We start from the raw sequence: 21,070 nt of genomic DNA on the forward strand, positions 1-21,070 counted from the left end.
TAGGGCCAGTTTAAAATGTTAAATGTACGGCATACTTTCAGACTTCCACCCCCTCCAAATTAATTTTCAAGTTCCTAATCTGCCCCTCCCAGACATCATGGTCCGTGTGTGTCTGTGTACTACATGCATGCACACAAACAATGAGGGCAAGTTGTACAAGAGTGAAAATGGCTCTTTTCAGCTGCTGTGACTGTAAAGATGTCTTGTTTTGCTTTGCCCTGGGAGACCCCCAGAGCCTTGCCTAAAGGTTGGCCCAACCCCACTCAGGGGAAGGGCTGGAAATGACAGGAGAGGCCAGGCATGTTGCAAGGAGGGTGTGCCCAGTGCAGTCAGCTTGGGCCAAGGCTGCTTATGTCACATCATGCGTTCAGCGCCCCTCCTTCTTTGCAAGAGGGTTGGAGGGCTGTTTGAAAATCACACCACTTTAAAGCCCTCCCACAGCTGGAAAGGGAAGCCCATTGAAATGCTGCAAGGAGCCCCAGCCCTGACTGCATTGACAAGGAGCCTGGCAGGAGCACTTAGCATCAGTCAGCCAGGCACCATGAGGGCATGCTTGCTGATCTTTGCTCTCTACCCATGCCTACTGGTGGCTGCTGCTGCTGCTGCCAGCTCAGGTAAGCTCAGATTTGTGCCTTTGGCTTTCTCTTTCTACCTATTTGGATTGATCTTGGGAGCTTTGATCGCTCTCCTCCCGAGTCTGCATTGGGGACTGAAGTTAAACTCCAGTTTGCAGAGAAGGGACTTTTGCTTAAGAGAGTGGGGGGGGGGGGGGGGGCTTCCGGCGCTTCCTTGTTTAAATGGCAGAGGGTCGCGCGGCGGTCGCCCGGAATGAATGGGCGCGCACGAGGCCGGCCGCCATTGGGCGGCGCGGAAAGCAGGCGATGGGCGGGCCCCGCCCCGCGACCAATGGCGGCGGCCGCGAGAGAGTCGAGAGGGGGCGGGGCGGGCCGAGCTCCGCCCTCTTCACCCTCCCTGTTTCCCGCCCTCCCGCCATTTTGGCTTCTTGAGTCCAGACCTGTTGGACCAGAGTTTAACCCAAATGCATGAAGGGCAATAAATAAAAAACTAAAATAAAAAAGAAGGGAAGGGAAGACTTTCTTTGGTGCTGACTGGCCTGGCTCTGCATTGGTAGCAGGGTGGTCTTTTCTTCATCTGAGCACTCTTTATCAATTCTATAGCGCTGAAAGGTGTACATTTTAACATACAATAGACAGTCCCTGCTCAGAAGAGCTTACAGTCTAATTTAGACAGGACATAAACATAAACCCTTCAGGTGAGGGCTCGCCAGCACCCTGGTGCCACCCTTTTCTTACCACGCACCAGTGTCCCTCTGGCGCTGGCCGTCACCTTAAACAGACGCGACTGGGCAGCCCTTTCTATATCTTTTGCCCCCACTCCTGGGGGTGCTGAAAAGGTCTGAGCCCAACCAAGAAGAGAATGACATGGATATGGTTCAAGGATCTGTCAAAACAGAGAATTTTGTTTCTGCAAATTATTGGTGCTTACAAAAATAAGATAACACTGTTTTCAGTTATATATACCTGGTGCATTTCCCTAGCTGGTCAATACTGGTCCAATCTGTGCCAACCAACTAGTTGGGGGGGGGGGGGGGCAGCACAGAGTGTGGCCATTGCCCAGGATGCTGTGTTTCTTGGCAATGGTTCTGCTGCCTTGAGATCATCAGATATCAATACTTTATTCTTATCCTTCTACCTCCCCACCATGTTTTGTTCCCTCCTTCAATGTATGTGCATTTGTGACTCAACTTTTTTTTTTTTTTGGCATGAAACTGTACTTGCCAACCTCTTGACTATTCCACAAATTTCATGGGGCAATTCTTTATTATCTTATATTCTTTGGCAGCATTAAGTTGGGCTTCCCACTCCAACCACTTTGGTTGCTATGATAAAGGAGATTATCACAGTATAATAAGCACAGCAAGGGTATGTTGAGTAGCAGCATCTTGTAATATTTAAATTTCATGCTTTAGACAAGAGCCATTTGCAAGGATTCAATCCACATGCCTGTTAACAAAGTCAAACTGTGCAGTATTGTCTCTTCCTGGAATGTTATCACTATGTGCCAGTGAAGATAAGGGAATCTAGAACAATACTGTCCACGTTCTTACCATTCAGATGATAGATGGCCCTTTTTACAGTTTAGAAGAGGTATTTTCAGTTTTAAAATCAAATATGCTCAGACCATTCCCCACACTTCTGAAGGTTTCTTCATGAGTGGTAAGGTGACGAGTGGAAAATGAATGTATTCATCACTGGGGAAACACCTTGTTCCTGTTCAGCGTAGGACTTTTGTTCTTTTGTGATGGGTTTGGAGTAAGCTCTGAGGTTGTTGGTTTTTTGTTTTTGCACGGAATGTGATGAAATCCTCAGTGACTGAAGCGTTGCATTATCAATCTTGACCGTGCTGGTACATTGGGCCACAGTGGGTGTTGTAATGTATTACAGCTTTTAGAGTAGGAAGACACTTCATTTGCAAACTGCTTTACTTGTTTCTTGGTACAGTAGTTGAAAGTGTTGGGATTTGTGCCTCATGCTGTATGTGCAAGGTGTGGTCATCATGACACACATCACAGCACATCCTGTTGTAAGTCTGTAGGTTGTATTCTTTTACACCTACCCTTAAAAAATGTTTTCTGATCTATCCTACCCAAATAAAGCATTTGCGAGAAATGGGATCAAAGAGTACTAGATTAGTTCAAGAAGACTAGTAGGGTGCTCTGGAAATTCCCCACAAAATTTCCATTTCCATTTTTCATATTAAGATGCAGAGCTGTAGCTCATTTGAAACTTAAAAATAAATGTTATTTTCAGTCCCTCTTTGTTTGATCAGGATCATTTGATCAACAAAATTTATACTCTCAAGACATTGTAACTTCTCTGTGTAAATCAGGCCCAATTTTAACTTTTCTATTGATTGCCCCAACATAGTGAAGAGGTGACATAAAATTGCAGTACTGGGAAAGCCCGAAGGTCCATCAAGTCCAGGATCCTGCTTCCAAAGAGTAGCAACATTCCAGAGCTGAGATTGTGATGTCATCATAATGCCTCATTCCACCAATGCGTAAGAGCCAACCTCATCAGTGATGTCACAGTGGCTTCATTGTCCTAGACTTGGCTAACATAAGAATTGCCATACTGGGACAGACCGAAGGTCCATCAAGTCAACTATCCTGTTTCCATCAGTGGCCAACCCAGGTCCCAAGTACCTACCGGTAGCTACTTTGCTTACTAGATTTTTTTTTTTCTTTTGAAGTAGTGCCTGTAAACTCATAAGAACATAAGAATAATCTTACTGGGTCAGACCAATGGTCTATGAAGCCCAGTAGCCCGTTCTCACGGTGGCCAATTCAGGTCACTAGTACCTGGCCAAAACCCAAGGTGTAACAATATTCCATGCTACCAATACAGGGCAAGCAGTGGCTTCCCCCATGTCTTTCTCAATAACAGACTATGGACTTTTCCTCCAGGAACTTGTGCAAACCTTTCTTAAAACCAGCTACGCTATCTGCTCTTACCAAATCCTCTGGCAACACGTTCCAGAGTTTAACTATTCTCTGAGTAAAAAAAAAAAAAAATTCCTCCTATTGGTTTTAAAAGTATTTCCTTGTAACTTCATCGAGTGTCCCCTAGTCTTTGTAATTTTTGACGGAGCAAAAAATCAATCCACTTCTTAGTACAAATCAGAAAATATAAATTAACCACTTGTTGATGATCTCATATCCAGTAAAAATTTGTTCTAGAGTACTATAGGGGGGCTATGGCATACCTTTTTTTTAAGGGGGAGGGGCATGCAAACAAAGCAAATTCTCCTCCTATTCCCCAAGTAGTTAAATTCTGGAATTTGTTGCTGGAGAATGTGATGAATTCAGGGTTTAAAAAAGGTTTGGATTATTTCCTAAAAGAGAAGTCCATAGGCCATTATTGAGATGGTTTGGGGAAATCCACTGCTTATTCCTAGGATAAGCAGCATGAAATCTGTTTTACTACTTGAGATCTAGCTAGGTACTTGGGACCTGGGTTGGCCACTGTTGGAAACAGGGTAGTGGGCTTGATGGATCTTTGGTCTGGCCCAGTATAGCAGCTCTTATGTTCGTATGCTGGTGCTATGAGGGCAAAAAGTTGGTAGGGCCATGGCCTTTGTGTCTTATCCCATTTTGCTGCCTGTGTATTATGGAAAAGATTTTTGATGACATGAGAATATGAACTTCAGAACAGAGTTTATAGTTTTAGTGGGAATCGAAGTGTGTTTAGTGGGAATTCAGTGTGTTGCAGTTAGGGCTGTGTGTGAGAGAAAGGTGAATTTAATTTGCCAGCCTGGAACAGTACTGTTGAATGGTCTTTTGCCTTTTGGAAGGATTGCATAATGCTTTGGTAGTGAGAGTTTGCAGCCCGAGTATGTCTGGATCAGTCCCAGAACTCAAAGCTCACGTCCTGCAATCGAGAGCATTGCCATCTTCCATGTTGCCATGCAGATGGACCGTCCGTAATCTTGGGGGCATAAAAGAACAGGGAAGTTTATAAACCTTGACAGTCTCACAAACAGTTCCTTCTAGGAATGATAAGATCCTGGTGACATAACTTCCCGTGGTTCTTTGGAAGAGGAAATGCACTAGACGTAATATCGCTTGCGTTCATTTTAATGCTGTCTTTGTAGTGGGATGAAGAAATGGCAGAATTTGGGGTCTTCTGTGTTGAAAGTTGGAGGCTGAAAGATTGTGGCAGAATAATGTTGTGTGATGGGGTTATTTTTCAAAAAGATCCTTTGTAGATAAAGACAGGTTGTTCACCCTCTCCAAGGTAGAGAGAACAAGAGGGCACTCTCTAAAGTTAAAAGGCGATAGATTCCGTACAAATGTACGTACCACCCAGAGAGTGGTAGAAAACTGGAACGCTCTTCCGGAGGCTGTTATAGGGGAGAACACCCTTCAGGGATTCAAGACAAAGACAACTCTGGGGAAGAGTGAACAAGAAAAGGACCTGGGTGTACTGATAGATAGGACCCTGAAGCCGTCGGCACAATGCGCGGCAGCGGCAAAGAAGGCAAATAGAATGTTGGGCATGATAAAGAAAGGAATCTCGAGTAGATCGGAGAAAGTTATAATGCCGCTTTATAGGGCAATGGTCAGACCACACTTGGAATACTGCGTCCAACATTGGTCTCCCTACCTAAAGAAGGATATAAAACTGCTGGAGAGGGTGCAGAGACGAGCAACAAAACTGGTGAAGGGTATGGAGAAACTGGAATACGAGGACAGACTTATAACACTAGGATTGTTCTCCCTTGAGAAAAGGAGACTGCGTGGGGATATGATCGAGACCTTCAAAATACTGAAAGGAATCGACAAAATAGAGCAGAGAAGATTATTTACATTGTCCAATTTGACACGGACTAGAGGACATGTAATGAAGCTAAGGGGGGACAGGTTCAGGACTAATGTCAGGAAGTTCTGCTTCACACAGAGAGTGGTTGACGCCTGGAATGCCCTCCCAGAGGAGATTATGACGGAATCGACCGTCCTAGGCTTCAAGAGCAAACTAGATGCATATCTCCTTAAGAGAGGCATATAAGGATATGGTGGACTATAAATTAAGCCAGGTGTACACCTGGCAGGGCCTCCGCGTGTGCGGATCGCCGGACTTGATGGACCGAAGGTCTGATCCGGAGAAGGCAGTTCTTATGTTCTTAAGTTCCTGCTGAACAACGACGTACGCTGGTGGAATGCCACCAATTGAGGGAACTGCTGGGCATGATGGTCTGACCCAGCAGCGTCAATTCTTACGTTCTTATGTACATTTTCTGGAGCAATATTTTGGGACTCAACTTCTTTGTGAACTTTCCTCTGGTTTCTTCATTGATAATTCCTGGCATTTAGAAGTCACAGAAAATCATCTGTCATGGGCTTGCATTTGTGCATGAATACAAGGCAAGGACACTAAAATCATCTGATGGGAAGCCCTATGTGAACTGGGCTTCAGAGGCCAGGATTGCTGCGTCAGTCCATTTAGATTTCAGAAACAAGTTCTAGGGAGTAACCAAATCCGCTTAGTTTTCTTGAGCTCTGCTCTGTTTGTCTAGTCAGTGCAAAACTGGGATCTACAAGATATATATTTTTAAAGCTCTTTAGTTATTTGTTCATTCAATTTTCTGTACCGGTCTCCCAAAGGGAGCTCAGAAGGGTATACTTTAATTTATTCAGGTAATCAGCATTTTTCCTGCTCTTTCCCGGTGGGTTCACAATCTATCTGATGTACTCCTTTTTGCAAGACACCTACATCCTGGTTGTATTTGAAATCAACACACACACACACACACACACAAAAACCAAGCCGAGGCAGTGCAAAGTCCCCTCCTTGTGTGTTCTGCTGAGTCATAGCAAGGCTGGGTCTGGACGTGGTGTGATGCTAACTCCTCCTTGTCACCTCCTCCTACCCAGCTTACTAAAAGATGAAACTTCACGAAAGGGGATACTCCTTAGAGAATGACACGGGGACACATTTGTCCTGTCCCCAGGGGATCTGTCTCCATCCCGGTCCCCGTCCCGTTTCTGCAAGCTCCACGTCCTCATCTACACAAGTCTCAAACGCTTTAAAATCATACGTGTTTGAGGCTTGTTGCGGTTAAGGCAGAGCTCGTGGGGACGGGGATATTAAGATCCCATAGGGAGAAGGACAAATTTGTCTCTGTGTCATTCTCTACCCTGAGCGCCTTATTTGCCTGATGGGGACAGATCTTAGCAGGTTTATTTCCAGATCTTCCATATTGTTAAAGATATGAGTTTATTTATTTTAAAAACTTATATTCCACTTAAACCTAAGCGGATTACAGGTACAAACAAACGCATCAAATATTCAACTAACTAACAAAGTGTTAGCTGCAGTTATGTTTGCTTTGAGTGTCTCTTGCCACTTCATCGGACCCATCTCAAACATATTGGCACGTCTCTTTGTTCAATGACTTACTTCCCCCCCCTGCTCTTTTAGAAAACTGCAGCGAAGTTTTTAGCGACAGCTGTGGCGGTAACAGCTCCAAGGTCTCATGACCTTATTATCTCATACGAGACGAGTTCCATCCCCTTTATCATCTTGGTCGCTCTTCTTTGAACTTTTTCTAGTGCCGCTATATCTTTTTTGAGATAAGGAGACCGGAACTGAAAGCGATACTCAAGGCGAGGTCGCACCATTGAGTGGTACAGAGGCATTATAACTGGGGTAGATATGATAACTAACCAATCTTACTGTTAAATCCAGGGGCACCCTTGGGTCATCTTGCCTACCTCAGAGGGGCTCCTTTAGCATCTCAACTTTCAGGCGTGTTCCTATACTGTCCAGTCTTCTATGCAGGAACCTCGTCAGAGATCTTGGTGGATTCCTGTAACTCCCTCATTCAAAACTTCTGTCTCTTCACTGAAAAATCAGTCCCTTATAAATCCCTGCAGTCTGGTGTCCTAAATAGAGAATGACATGGGGGCAAAGTTTGCACAAGCCTCAAACCCTTATAATCTTATATTTAAATCTTTTTATTAAAGCATAAAAAGAGACAATATTCTGTACAGCTGTTTATAAATCATAAGCAGAGCCTTCCATTTTGATCTGCTTTAGGTACAACCTTCCCAAAGATTCAGTTGTTTTTACATCCTCTGGGAAGGTAATTGGATCGTCTTTCAGACACGGGTGTAGAAGAGAGCCTAAACTGTGTAGTGGATGAACAGGAAAATGAGTGACCATTACATGTTCCTTGGTGCCAGCAACGACTGATGAATCTGTTGCAATAACAGGAAGACGCTTGAGCAGCTGGGCACAAGACATTGCAGATGGTAGGAGTGTGTTCAGTGGGCAAGACTCTTGTTGCCACATTAAAGGCTGGCTCCCGCCTCCCAGACTTTGCAAATGCCTGATTTGCATGCCCTGGTGGTCTAGCAGTGAACCAGGGCAGGAGTGAGGTTGCTGAGAGAACTAATTTTTCTTAGCGTCTCTTTATGGGGCAGGAGCATAGGAGGATCACAATGGGGGCGACCGGCAACGGGTCAGGGAGGGGCAGGGGGTAAAGAGCCAGCTGGGACAGGAGAAGGAGGATTGCTCCTTTCCTGGCTCACCACTGGACCATCAAGGTTTAAGGTAGACCCAGGGAGAGGCCTGCAATGGGCATCGGGGGTGGAAGGGGCTGAGTGTAGAGATAGGAACTTTTGGACAGGACATCTCGGGAAAGGCTGGTATGTGGATATCAGAGAAGGGAGGAGGAAGAAGAGAGAGCATTACCTATACTTGAATATAAACCCTTGGTTTATATTCGAGTCAACCTTCCAACCCCTTCCCATTTTTGAGGGGAAGAAAAAAGCTCACCTTGGTTTATATGTGGATCAGTTTATATTCAAGTATTGTATTGTATTGTGTGTTTATTCATTATATGCCTTATACAAAGCGAAGTACAAAGTAACAAACATAATATGGACCACTGGTCTGACCCAGCAGCGGCAATTCTTCTGTTCTTATAAGAAATGCCAATACATAACATAACATAACATAGTGCTTGTTGACCGCGTAACCATCAGTTCAACGCAGTTTACAAAAGGTTACTAACGAAAATCATAATAAACGGGATGAAGAAGTTAGTTGATCAAATATTTAGCAAATAGATAGGTTTTCAATTGAGATCTAAAGTCGTTATAAGAGTGAGCTGCAAGCTGCAAAGCTCAAAACTCCTTATCGTGAAGGGCTGCCTGGGACGCCAAAGTGTGATTGAGAAATTTTATGCTTTTACCACCCTGGTTGAAGGAGAATGAAATAAGGAATGGGTTCTTCTACTGCGTTCGTAAGAAGCCAAGGAAAATCTGTTAACCAAGTGATGAGGGGCTGTGGCGTAAAGAACCTTGTAACAAACACAGCCCGACTTGAAGAACACACGAGCCTCCACAGGCAGCCAGTGCAACTCGCAGTAAAAAGGCAAGACGTGATCACACTTCTTCAAACCATAAATCATTCTGACCGCTGTGTTCTGTACTCGGGGCCGGATTTAGATGAAAAGAGGCCCTAGGCTATTCCACTTATGAGGCCCTTTCACCTCCCATTTTTAAGTTTGTAAATTACATGAGAGATGATAAAATACATCATTACTGTGATATATATCAATATGTTAAATGAAACATGTTGTTATTGGTACTAACCTTTATAAAAAATGTGACACGGAGAATAAATAAAAAAAAGTTGAGAACGCTTATTTGGACATTTATTCTCAGCACCATATATAGTACTTGTAACAATAACTAATCAAACATTGCCCCTTCCTATGTCCATAGTGCCCCCAGTGCGTCCTTCCTCACCTCACCTCCCCTCCGATGCCCGCCTGCCTCCCATCCCCCTTCCACTGAAACCCCCCACCCCACCCCACCCCCGATGCCAGTCTGGGCCGCCCTGTCCTGACGGATCCACGTTTTGCCTCTCTCCCCGCGGGGCTGGGCTTTGCCCAGCTGTTTCCGGACTGACGTCTTTCCCTCCCCGATCCTCCTCCCAGGGCGAGAAAAAGAAAGGGAGAAGCCGAGTCAGTGCCCCGTTGCGGCCATAGCCGGTTCCGATCCCGAAGCGTAGAATTTCTCCTCATTTTCGGTTCAGTGTTTTAGTGTTCACTGTTTTTAGAATAGTGTAATTTTAATTTTGCTAACAATTTGAATGTAGGCCCCTCTTGATCTTGAGGCCCTAGGCTGAAGCCTTGTTAGCCTATAGGAAAATCCAGCCCTGTCTGTACTAATACAAGTCTTGCCAGTTCATTCTTAGTAATTGTCAAATATATGATGTTACAATAATCAAGAAGACTTAGTAAAAGAGATTGAACCAATAGTCTAAAAGCAGAGAATTCAAAATATGATCTAATAGTTTGTAGTTTCCAAAGCGTAAAATAGCTTTTACGCACTACAGCATCTATCTGGGTTTTTATAGTGAGGTGCTGGTCTAAAATAACTCCTAGTATTTTAATTTATTGTATACGAGATTGAATTTATATTAATGGTTGGTTCGAAAGGAACTTTGCTGGAGGACGCCACAAAAAACTTAGTTTTATGTGAATTTAATTTAAGTTTAAATTGTTGCATCCAGACATTCATCTGTTGCATTACAGCTTCAATTTTAGTAGCAATCTGAGACAAAGCTGAATTGAATGGTATGAGAATTGTGATGTCATCGACGTTACTCAGGGGTCTCAAAGTCCCTCCTTGAGGGCCGCAATCCAGTCGGGTTTTCAGGATTTCCCTAATGAATATGCATGAGATCTATGTGCATGCACTGCTTTCAATGCATATTCATTGGGGAAATCCTGAAAACCCGACTGGATTACGGCCTTCAAGGAGGGACTTCAAGGCCCCTGGCGTAACTACACATCCCTATGCCAGTTTACTCAAACATGAGTCTAACGATGATAAACAAACATTAAATAATGTAGGTGAAAGCGGTGATCCTTGAGGAACACCGCATGGATTCTTCCAGATAGTAAAAAGTAGAGTCTTAAACCTAACTTGATAGAGTCTGGTTTCCAAAAATCCTCTAGGTCTCAAAGTCCCTCCTTGAGGGCTGCAATCCAGTTGGGTTTTCAGGATTTCCCTAATGAATATGCATGAGATCTATGTGCATGCACTACTTTCAATGCATATTCATTGGGGAAATCCTGAAAACCCGACTGGATTGCGGCTCTCAAGGAGGGACTTTGAGATCCCTGCAAAACCATGAGTAGACATTTCCTTGGAGACCTAGAGCATCCAAACAGATTAGCAAATTAGAATGGTCCAAAAGGTCAAAGGCCTAAGATCGAATTGGAGCACCAAAGCATTTCTCCTTTACTTACTAAGCTTGTTAAATAGTTCAAGAGGACATCTGTTTCCGTGCTAAAGTGGGATCTAAATCCTGATTGTGAGTCATGAAGTAAAGAGTGTTGCTCAAGATATTTGGTCAGTAGAATATGGACCAGACCTTCCATAATTTTAACAAAAAAAGGAATTAATGCTATCGGTCTGTAATTAGGTAGTGAAGAAATAGATTTTTTATTGTTTTTAATTATTGGAGCGATGATTACGGTCTATTGCCATCCTCTGAAGGAAATTTCCCTGCAACTAAGGAATCGGTAATCCATTCAAATAGCTTCAGCTTAAAGTTTAATGGTGCAGCTGCCATCAACTCAGGAGGACAGGAATCTAGCCAGCAATAAGTTTGAGCATATCTTTGGAATAGCTTGGAAAAATCGTGCCAATCTGGCTTGTCAAAAGTGGACCATGAACCTGTTCTTCTTTTGAGTTGGAAATCAAATCCATATTTCAAGAACAAGATGAACTATTAAACCACTACATCAGACCTAAAAGCATTCCGAAAATAAATCAAAACACTTCTATTCAAAAAATATATTCAATCAACTTAATCTCCCCCTCATTCCCGTCCCATCTTTATTCTTTTTTCTTCCCGTGTATAGCTCACTTCTTCAACGTCCCAAAAAGTACCGGATACCCAAGTAATCAACCAGTATCCTAATATCTCCAGATATCTACCAATATAAGGAAGCCGGATATTCATCAATGTAACGCAACCCGGAATTGTGCCCAATGCATTGCTAATCTGAATTATCTTTGTAATGTAACCTGAAATCTTTCCAATGTAATATAATATGAATCCTCAATTTGTAACCTGTACCAGCAATTTTCCAATGTAATGCAACCTCCTGGAAAATGTCCAGCTCTCTTCCAATGTAATCCGCTTTGAACCGCAAAGGTACAAGCGGAATAGAAATCACTAATGTAATGTAATGTAATCTCAGAGTACTTTTGAACTAAAAAAATTGGCTAAATCAGAAGAATAATGATGTTTAACTGCATTTAATTTGGACACTGTCAACCATATTTTGTGTTTGGGTACGTTTTCTTAAGGTGGGCCTGCAAACATCTTGCTGTAATTACACCCCGTTTTGCGTTCCTTAAATGTATTTAGCCACACAACCATGCTATATTGAAATCTGGTTTAAGATGTGTACCTTGCAGATAGGGGCCTAGTGAAAATATAACCCTTCAGCCCCTCTTGGGCCATGCTGGTCTTTATCTGCTGTCATCTGCTATCGGCTTGACAAATGACAGCTATACTCGCTCGAGGAGCGCAGAGAGAGGGGGGACATGATCGAGACGTTCAAGTATCTTACGGGCCGCATCGAGGCGGAGGAAGATATCTTCTTTTTCAAGGGTCCCACGACAACAAGAGGGCATCCGTTGAAAATCAGGGGTGGGAAACTACGAGGTGACACCAGGAAATTCTTTTTCGCTGAAAGAGTGGTTGATCGCTGGAATAGTCTTCCACTACAGGTGATTGAGGCCAGCAGCGTGCCTGATTTTAAGGCCAAATGGGATCGGCACATGGGATCTATTCACAGGGCAAAGGTAGGGGAGGGACATTAAGGTGGGCAGACTAGATGGGCCGTGGCCCTTGTCTGCCGTCTATTTCTATGTTTCTATGTTTCTATATTTACTCAAGTTTAGTGTGCGGTAACAGAATTAGTGTGGACTAAATGCCAAGGTCCTTACAGGCGTAAAAATGGCCTTCTTAGCATTTTAGTGCATGCTAAACTGTATTTCTGTCCGGCTGGTCAGATTTCTCGCTTGCTTTTCCTCTGTTCTTTTTAGTTCTGCCTTGTGATTTTGTGTTGAGCAGACTGTGGATTGCTCTGACGTCTTTCCTCTTTGCCTTGCTGCTTGCAGGAGTTAAGGACTGCAACAGGAATGAGTTCCGGTGCGGAGATGGAAGTTGCATTGCGCGCAAGTGGGTTTGTGACGGCGCAGCCGAATGCACGGACGGGTCCGACGAATCCCTCGAGACCTGCCGTAAGTTTTCCGTTCAGATCTAAGATCTGACCAGCCCCATCTTTTCTGCGTTGACGCAGCACTGCAGTGCGGTTCGCAGACCATGGCGCGAAAGACAAAAGCGCGCGCCGACAATTCAGCGCAGCGTGCGCCGCCACGCCGCTCTAAATTACAGTTTTTAGGTGCTCCGACGGGGGGTTTTGTTGGGGAACCCCCCCAGTTTACTTAATAGACATGGCGCCGGCGTTATGGGGGGTTTGGGGGGTTGTAACCCTCTACATTTTACTGTAAACTGAACTTTTTCCCAAAAACATGGAAAAAGTGAAGTTTTCAGTAAAATGTGGGGGGTTACAACCCCCCACAACGCGGCGCGATGTCTATTAAGTAAAGTGGGGGGGTTCCCCCCCACGCCCCCCCCCCGTCGGAGCGCTAAAAACAGTAATTTAGAGTGGCGCGGTGGTGCGCGCTGCGCTCAATTGTCTGGGCGCGCCTTTATCCCGGCGTGCTTTTGACCTGACACCCTGCAGTGCTCTGGAGTAAGTGAAAATGCATCCACAGCCCAACCAATAAGTATTAGAAGCCCTCCCAAATGTATGTTAACTCTGCTCTTCTTCCTTTGGCTTTTGTCATGTACACTTCCCCCTCCGTATTCACGGGGCTTAGGGGCAGAACCGGCCTGCGAATATTAAAAATCTGCAAATAATATTCAGGACGGTTCTACCCCTAACCCCCGCTTCCCCCGGCTATTTTAAGCCCTGAACGCCCCCTCTTAAGCCTTACCTGGTGGTCTAGCAGGTTTTCAGGCAGAAGCAATCTTCCCACGCTCCTGCCCCGTGCAGATCGCTCACAGGAAATGGCTCGAGAGACTACGGGAGCTCAAGGCAGCCATTTCCTGTGAGCACGGGGCAGGAGCGATCTTCCCACGCTCCTGCCCCGTGCAGATCGCTCACAGGAAATGGCTCGAGAGACTACGGGAGCTCAAGGCAGCCATTTCCTGTGAGCGATCTGCACGGGGCAGGAGCGATCTTCCCACGCTCCTGCCCCGTGCAGATCGCTCACAGGAAATGGCTCGAGAGACTACGGGAGCTCAAGGCAGCCATTTCCTGTGAGCACGGGGCAGGAGCGATCTTCCCACGCTCCTGCCCCGTGCAGATCGCTCACAGGAAATGGCTCGAGAGACTACGGGAGCTCAAGGCAGCCATTTCCTGTGAGCACGGGGCACGGTAAACCATCTTCATGTCATTCTTTAAGGAGAGAGGGAAGAATCAGAGTATGAATGGCCACAACCACTGACCCGCAAGCTTTGCTTTGAAGAATGCTGGTGTAGAAGGACTGAGGTTGAAACAGACACTAGAAAATGACAGTCTCTGGTATCCAGAGCAGATATTGTGATGTCATAATGCCTCATTCCACCAGTGCCTAAGAGCCAATCACATCAGTGATGTCACAATGGCTCCCATAAGAATCAGAGTATGAATGGCCACAACCACTGACTCTCAAGCTTTGCTTTGAAGAATGCTGGCGTAGAAGGACTGAGGTTGAAATAGACACTAGAAAATGACATGGGATTATTTCCCGCGGTTATCCGCGGGGACGGGAACGGTGATGAATTTTGTCACCGTGTCATTCTAATGCAGCCCTTCACCTCTTACATTTTACTTTGTAATGAAAAAGGACATTGAAGTTTGTGCTAGGAAACGGTGTTACCGGTTATTCTGCTATTTGGAACTTTGCAAATTTCTTGGTGCAGTTGTAATCTTTGGGTTTTTTTGTTGTTTGTTTGTCTTGAGAATCGCCCCAATTTTAGACTATACAACCCTTGTGCATTTGACCTCATGGATAGATAGGAATTGTGTCTTGTGATTTGATCCAGGATCCGTGACGTGTAAGACAGGAGAGTTCAGCTGTGGAGGCCGTATCAACCGCTGCATTCCATTGTCTTGGAAGTGCGATGGCCAGACGGACTGTGAAAATGGCACGGACGAGAAGGATTGTCGTAAGTCTGTTGTCTTGATTGGGGCCGACAAGAGTCAGATAAGTGATACATTTGCGCAAGCGGCCAAGTTACCAACAGAGAAGAGAAGGGGGGCGCTCATGCGGCAGGAGGGATCAAGGAAGGAGCTGGGGGGGGATGCCTCTCATCCTCGCTACGCCACTGACTTGAAGTTGTGCTTAGTGACTCCCTGATAAGAAACAGTTTAAGCTACCGTGTTTCCCCAAAAATAAGACAGTATCTTATATTAATTTTGGGTCCAAAAAATGCACTAGGGCTTATTTTTGGAATTGTCTTATTTTTTTCATGTACAACAAACATCTCTTCCTTCCTCCCCTGTACCCTAACTCTTCCTCTTTCCTTTCTCCTCCTACCCCCCCCCCCTGTTATGTGTAGCATCCTTCCTCCCCTCTCACCCATCCCCTTGAGCAGCATCTTTCTATCTCTCCCTCCCATCCCCCTGTGAAGTACAACCCCGCCAACCCTCCCACTGTGAGACTGACATGCCTCTGCTCCAAGGCCCTCAAAAACAGCAGCGGTGGTAATGCTCTGAATGGGCTGCTTCATGGCAGAGGGAAGGCCATGGTGTGGAAGGCCGCAAAGCAACCCATTGAGAGCGCTGCTGCACATGGGGGGGGGAGAGAAAGCGCTGCCACTGGCGAATCAGATAGTACTAGTGTCAGGGATAGGGTCGGGGAGTGTTGGGGACATTTGGGAGGGGATGGGGGGGTCGATCTTAACTAGGGTTTATTTTTGGGGTAGGGCTTATTTTCAGGGAAACACAGTAGCAGCAGGGACCGGCTTTACAACAGGAGATAAGTTCCCACCCCATTCTAATCTCAAAAATGTCCTTTTTGTCTTTCTTTGGCGCAGCTCCCAAGACCTGTGCAGATGACCAGTTCCAGTGCCAAAATGGAAAGTGTATCTCCTTGGATTTTGTGTGTGATGAAGACCACGACTGCGAGGACGGCAGTGACGAGGCTTCCTGCCCTGCCCCCACCTGCAATCCTAATTTTTTCCGATGCAACAGCACTGGGATTTGCATTCCCCAACTGTGGGCCTGCGACGGGGACCCCGACTGCGAGAACGGGGAGGACGAATGGCTCGCGCACTGCGGCAGCACAAAGCCCGTCAAACCCTGCTCTCCGCAGGAGTTCCCTTGCCACAACGGCGACTGCATCTACGCCAAGTGGCGCTGCGATGGAAGCTACGATTGCAAGGACAAATCGGACGAAGAAGACTGTGGTACGTGTTATCAAAGTGCTTTCACTTTACGGAGCACCTCGGAACCCAGGCGAAATCTCACTGTCTAGGCGCTGTAATCCTTAACCCTTTCAGGACCAAGGGACATATTTGTCCCATAACTTTAAAATCCTATCAATTTTGATTGGGATAGTCTACAGTTCTAAATTTGATATCAAGTTTCTCAAGTTTATTGATTCTTAATGAATCGCCTATTATAAATTACTAGGCGATGTACAAAACCATAAAACATGTAAAATAAACAATGGTGATAATATAAAAACTGATTTTTGTTATAGATTAAAACAAAAAAAAAAAAAAAAAAAAAAATGACAAACAAAAATACTTATATATTAAAACAAATATTAGTTTTAGACACAGTACATACAAGAATTGTGAGGAAAAATGGGGGAGAAATTACAATATTTTAGCAAGAAAAAGAGGGTTACAACTATGGTAAAAAACAAATAGGAGGGGAAGTTAAATTTGGTAAAAAAAAGAACAAAAAAAAAACAAACTTTAAGAATCATACGCATCTTTAAAGAAGAAAGTTTTTAATGCTTTTTTAAATACGGCTAAGTTTTTTAAGTCCCTAATATACTGAGGTAAAAGATTCCATGATTGAGGGGCAAATACTGAAAACATATCATTACGCCTAGTACCAATTACCTTTAAAGAGGGGACCGTAAGAAGGTTAGAAGAAGAGGAGCGAAGTGAACGAGAAGTATTGTAAGGGATTAACCATCTATTTATAAACTGTGGCTCATTAAAATTTATGGCTTTATAAACTAGAAGTAATACTTTGAACGTAATGCGGTGGTTTACAGGAAGCCAATGAGATTTTATTAAGAGGGGAGTGACGTGATCGTATGTACGGATTCCATATGATACTGCCTTTATGTAAACAAACTGGTTCCGACATTCATTCATTAGCGTCGTTGCCAGATTGACGAGAAGATTCACTTGCCACACTCTCCATAAGCCAGAAGTTTGATTTTTTTTTAAAAAAATAATGATATTTCACAAAAAAAAATCAATATTTTGGCATCTGCAAGCCCTTTTTACCATAAAAATGTCGTCAAAACCACAAAAATTGGCCTACGATCCTTATGGTCCTGAAAGGGTTAAGAAGTAAACGCAGAAAAGCCATTGAGAAAGTGTTGAAACCTGACATACGTTTCTCTTTCTTTTCTCTTATAGTGAAAGTAACTTGCCGGCCAGATATGTTTCAGTGCAATGACGGCACCTGCATTCATGGCAGCCTTCAGTGTAACGATGAATATAACTGCAAGGACGCCAGTGACGAGATGGGCTGCGTCAACGGTGAGCAGTTATCGGACAAAACGCGTCCTAAGCTTTTAATGCTCAATTCCTGGAAATGTCCACTTTGAACTGTGAGGTTATGCAATATGAGTTTTAAACTTGCCAGAGATTTGCCTATCTTTTGGGCAATTTGAAAAGGTGCACAAGGCCTATCTTATCATCCTTTCATTTTTTTTTTAAATCTTAAATCAGGTACAATAAATACATATCATAAGTTAACTTTCAAAAACACCTGACATCTTCCTTATAAAATAAAATAATATCTCCCTCCCTTATACTTTCTTCTTTTCCACGCTTCTTTTCCTAATTCTTTCTTTTTTATGTTGATATCTTTTTCATCACTGTATAAATTTATTAGCCCATTATATATATTTGCTATGTAAATCCTCCCTTTTATTTTTTTTTTTTAAATTGTATTCATTGTATAAATTGCTAGTTTTATGGTATCTTATATGTTATTTCTTATTTTAGTATTATGTTTAATTATATGTCACTTTTAAATATTGTAATTCACTTAGAAACAATTTTAATTAAGCGATTAATCAAATATAAATAAAACTTGAAACTTGATACATTTAAGATTTGAAATGAATAAAGATTTCAAAACCAAATTTTTTAAAAAGTCTGTAGGGGAGTCAGATACCACCTCCAGTACGCTAGCTCGATCCAAATATCTTTCCTCTTTCCCCCCCCCTCCTTTACCAATGCTTAGCGCGGGTTTTAGGGCTGGCAGTGGCGGTAACATAAACTCTGTTTGTTTGTTTTTTCCGTAACAGTGACCAGATGTGAGGGACCTACAAAGTTCAAATGCCGAAGTGGGGAGTGCATCTCGTACGACCAAGTTTGTGACGAGAAGAGAGACTGCAATGACTGGTCCGATGAGCCCCTCAAAGAATGTCGTAAGTGAATTCTCTGAATGTATCGTTAATGTTTATGTCATTCCAGAGCTCTGTGAGAAAATGCTTCTGCCACCTCACTAAGTGCTCGGGTTTGGTTTGCCGCTCTCCCTCCCACTGTGGGACGTTTTCCGTCCTCCGACTTCTAGATGAGCCCAATAAATGTTCAACAATACCGTAAAGGGGCCTTTGTGTTATTTGCTTTAGGTCCCCAGTCTGCTGAAGCCTGAATCACAGAGACCCCTAAAAAAGCAGTTATGACACCAAGATGGCAGCCATAACCTTCAGGATAGGAGAGAGGTTAATAGCTTATTGGGAGGAATGGGCAAAAGTCACCACAGACTGCTGGGTGCTGGACATTATTCAGGAGGGGTACAAGCTCGAGTTCTTCCATCCCCTCCCAGAGCTGTTTGTAGACTGCCCTGTGGGAAAACTGGATAAAACAGTCAAGGTCTAAGCCCCAGTGCAGAGGCTATTAGACCTGGCAGCTATTGAGGCCATACTGGATGAAGAATCAGGATTGGGCAGATACTCCATATTGTGCCCAAAAGAAACTCTGAAGATTGGAAGCAAATTGTGGACCTTGAGTCTGTGAATGCTGCCCTCAAGGTCCCATGATTCCACAAGGAAACAGATCAGTCATTGCCTCGGTGGTGCTGGTGAAGTTTCTGGCCTCTCTAGATCTGAGAGAGGCCTACCTACATATTCCCATCTTCCAGTACCATAGGAAATATTTGAGGTTGCCTCGGGCGCCAAGGTTGAGCTGCTGGTCACTGGCAGAGTAGGCCTCTAAAGCGTCATTTACCCATATTTCTCCCTTTGCTAGGTGAAAATGAGTGCGTGAAGAACAACGGGGGCTGTTCCCATGTCTGCAATGACCTAAAGATCGGTTTTGAGTGCCTTTGCCCCGAGGGCTTCCGACTGGTTGACCAGAAAAGATGTGAAGGTAACTCTCGGAGGGCTTCTCTGTTTTAGATGCTTAAAACCTTAAACAGCAATCAGTTTGACTACTTTTGGAAGGTAGGGTGCTGCTGACGCGGGACATTGTTTTTTCTGTTTCTACGGTAGACATCGATGAGTGTCAGAATCCGGATACCTGCAGCCAGATCTGTGTAAACTTGGAGGGAAGCTATAAATGTGAATGCAACGACGGCTACCTGGTTGACCCCATGACTAGAACCTGCAAAGCAGTTGGTGAGTTGAACAGGATCCAAGCAGAGGAGGTTCTGTGTTTGTGCTTCTCTTGAGAAGCGTGCCAAGCCCCGAGGCGTCTGGCAACTGGGGACATCAGGTGTGGATTATAATTGTCATATGGTGTCAGATTTTATTTTTCCTTAAATTTTCTATGCCATGTTTACATTTCAAAGGGTTATATTGTCAATATTTGGCTGGGCAGAACTTCTAGCACCTGCTGAAACCCCTCCCCCCCCCCACTAAGAGCTGGATTCTCTAATTTTTGCGCTAAAATCTGACTGGCCGCTGTCGCAGCCGTAAATGTAATGATTTGAAAAAGACGAGTCGTTCTCTAAAAACCGTGCATGCAAAATGAAGTTTGTGGATGGTTGTTAAATTTATATAGGATGAGTCGCTGGTGATAGCGAGCAACACATTTGTAGAATAAATCCTGCAAATTTTTTTTAAAAAAAGAGACCCACAAATCGAAGATCAGCAAGAGGGATGGCCACTCCCGCTGCTGGGGATCCCCGACAACCCAACACCCCTGACAGCAGGAGGGATGGCCACTCCCGCTGCTGGGGATCCCCGACAACCCAACACCCCTGACAGCAGGAGGGATAGCCACTCCCACTGCTGGGGATCCCCGACAACCCAATACCCCTGACAGCAGGAGGGATGGCCACTCCCGCTGCTGGGGATCCCCAACAACCCAACACCCCTGACAGCAGGAGGGATGGCCACTCCCGCTGCTGGGGATCCCCGACAACCCAACACCCCTGACAGCAGGAGGGATAGCCACTCCCGCTGCTGGGGATCCCCGACAACCCAATACCCCTGACAGCAGGAGGGATGGCCACTCCCGCTGCTGGGGATCCCCAACAACCCAATACCCCTGACAGCAGGAGGGATGGCCACTCCCGCTGCTGGGGATCCCTGACAACCCAACACCCCTGACAGCAGGAGGGATGGCCACTCCCGCTGCTGGGGATCCCCGACAACCCAACACCCCTGACAGCAGGAGGGATAGCCACTCCCGCTGCTGGGGATCCCCGACAACCCAACACCCCTAACAGCAGGAGGGATGGCCACTCCCGCTGCTGGGGATCCCCGACAACCCAACACCCCTGACAGCAGGAGGGATGGCCACTCCCGCTGCTGGGGATCCCCGACGACCCAACACCCCTAACAGCAGGAGGGATGGCCACTCCCTCCCGCTGCCACAACAGCCCACCCCCCTGACAACCCCGTAGGAGGGGTCTTAAGTGCCTGGGCCAATCACAGCCTTAGGACCCTTCCCAGCGCATCCCAGGATGCGCCAGGAAGGGGTAGGCCTGTCATTTTGAAGAGGCGGGCCTGCTGGCTGGAGGGAGTTGGCATCCCTCTGGCCGGCCTTCTTGCTAAAGGTACAGGAGGGGAAGAAGGCACAAATAGGAAGCATTTAATTTGCATGCTATTGTGGTGAGCATCACTATTTTAAAAAAAAAATTGCTCTTACCACAGTATTTGTTGGAGCTTTGTACGTCCTGCCCTGTGTCTTTGAATAATTTGGTGGGGGAGGGAAAGAGCAACTTAAAGCTATGAATCAATTTTCAGTAAATCACT

The 21,070-nt window shown here is 45.0% G+C and overlaps 1 protein-coding gene across 3 annotated transcripts in view; it reads left to right on the plus strand.

Annotated features, from left to right (window-relative positions):
- Positions 1 to 423: 423 nt before the first annotated feature.
- LDLR (low density lipoprotein receptor) overlaps positions 424 to 21,070 on the plus strand; it is a 32,538-nt gene continuing 11,891 nt past the window's right edge. For 2 of the 3 annotated variants that reach the window (XM_033924465.1, XM_033924464.1), the window contains exons 1-8: positions 424 to 614; positions 12,737 to 12,859; positions 14,712 to 14,834; positions 15,705 to 16,076; positions 17,274 to 17,396; positions 18,173 to 18,295; positions 19,119 to 19,238; positions 19,361 to 19,486. In XM_033924465.1, coding sequence (XP_033780356.1) covers positions 464 to 614; positions 12,737 to 12,859; positions 14,712 to 14,834; positions 15,705 to 16,076; positions 17,274 to 17,396; positions 18,173 to 18,295; positions 19,119 to 19,238; positions 19,361 to 19,486 — 1,261 coding nt within the window. In that variant the 5' untranslated portion in view covers positions 424 to 463. The remainder of the gene's footprint in view (positions 615 to 12,736; positions 12,860 to 14,711; positions 14,835 to 15,704; positions 16,077 to 17,273; positions 17,397 to 18,172; positions 18,296 to 19,118; positions 19,239 to 19,360; positions 19,487 to 21,070) is intronic. The other variant, XM_033924463.1, reaches the window with a different exon arrangement.

The sequence above is a fragment of the Geotrypetes seraphini genome, chromosome 16 (assembly GCF_902459505.1).
Source record: "Geotrypetes seraphini chromosome 16, aGeoSer1.1, whole genome shotgun sequence".
In the NCBI taxonomy this organism is placed as follows: Eukaryota; Metazoa; Chordata; class Amphibia; order Gymnophiona; family Dermophiidae; genus Geotrypetes; species Geotrypetes seraphini.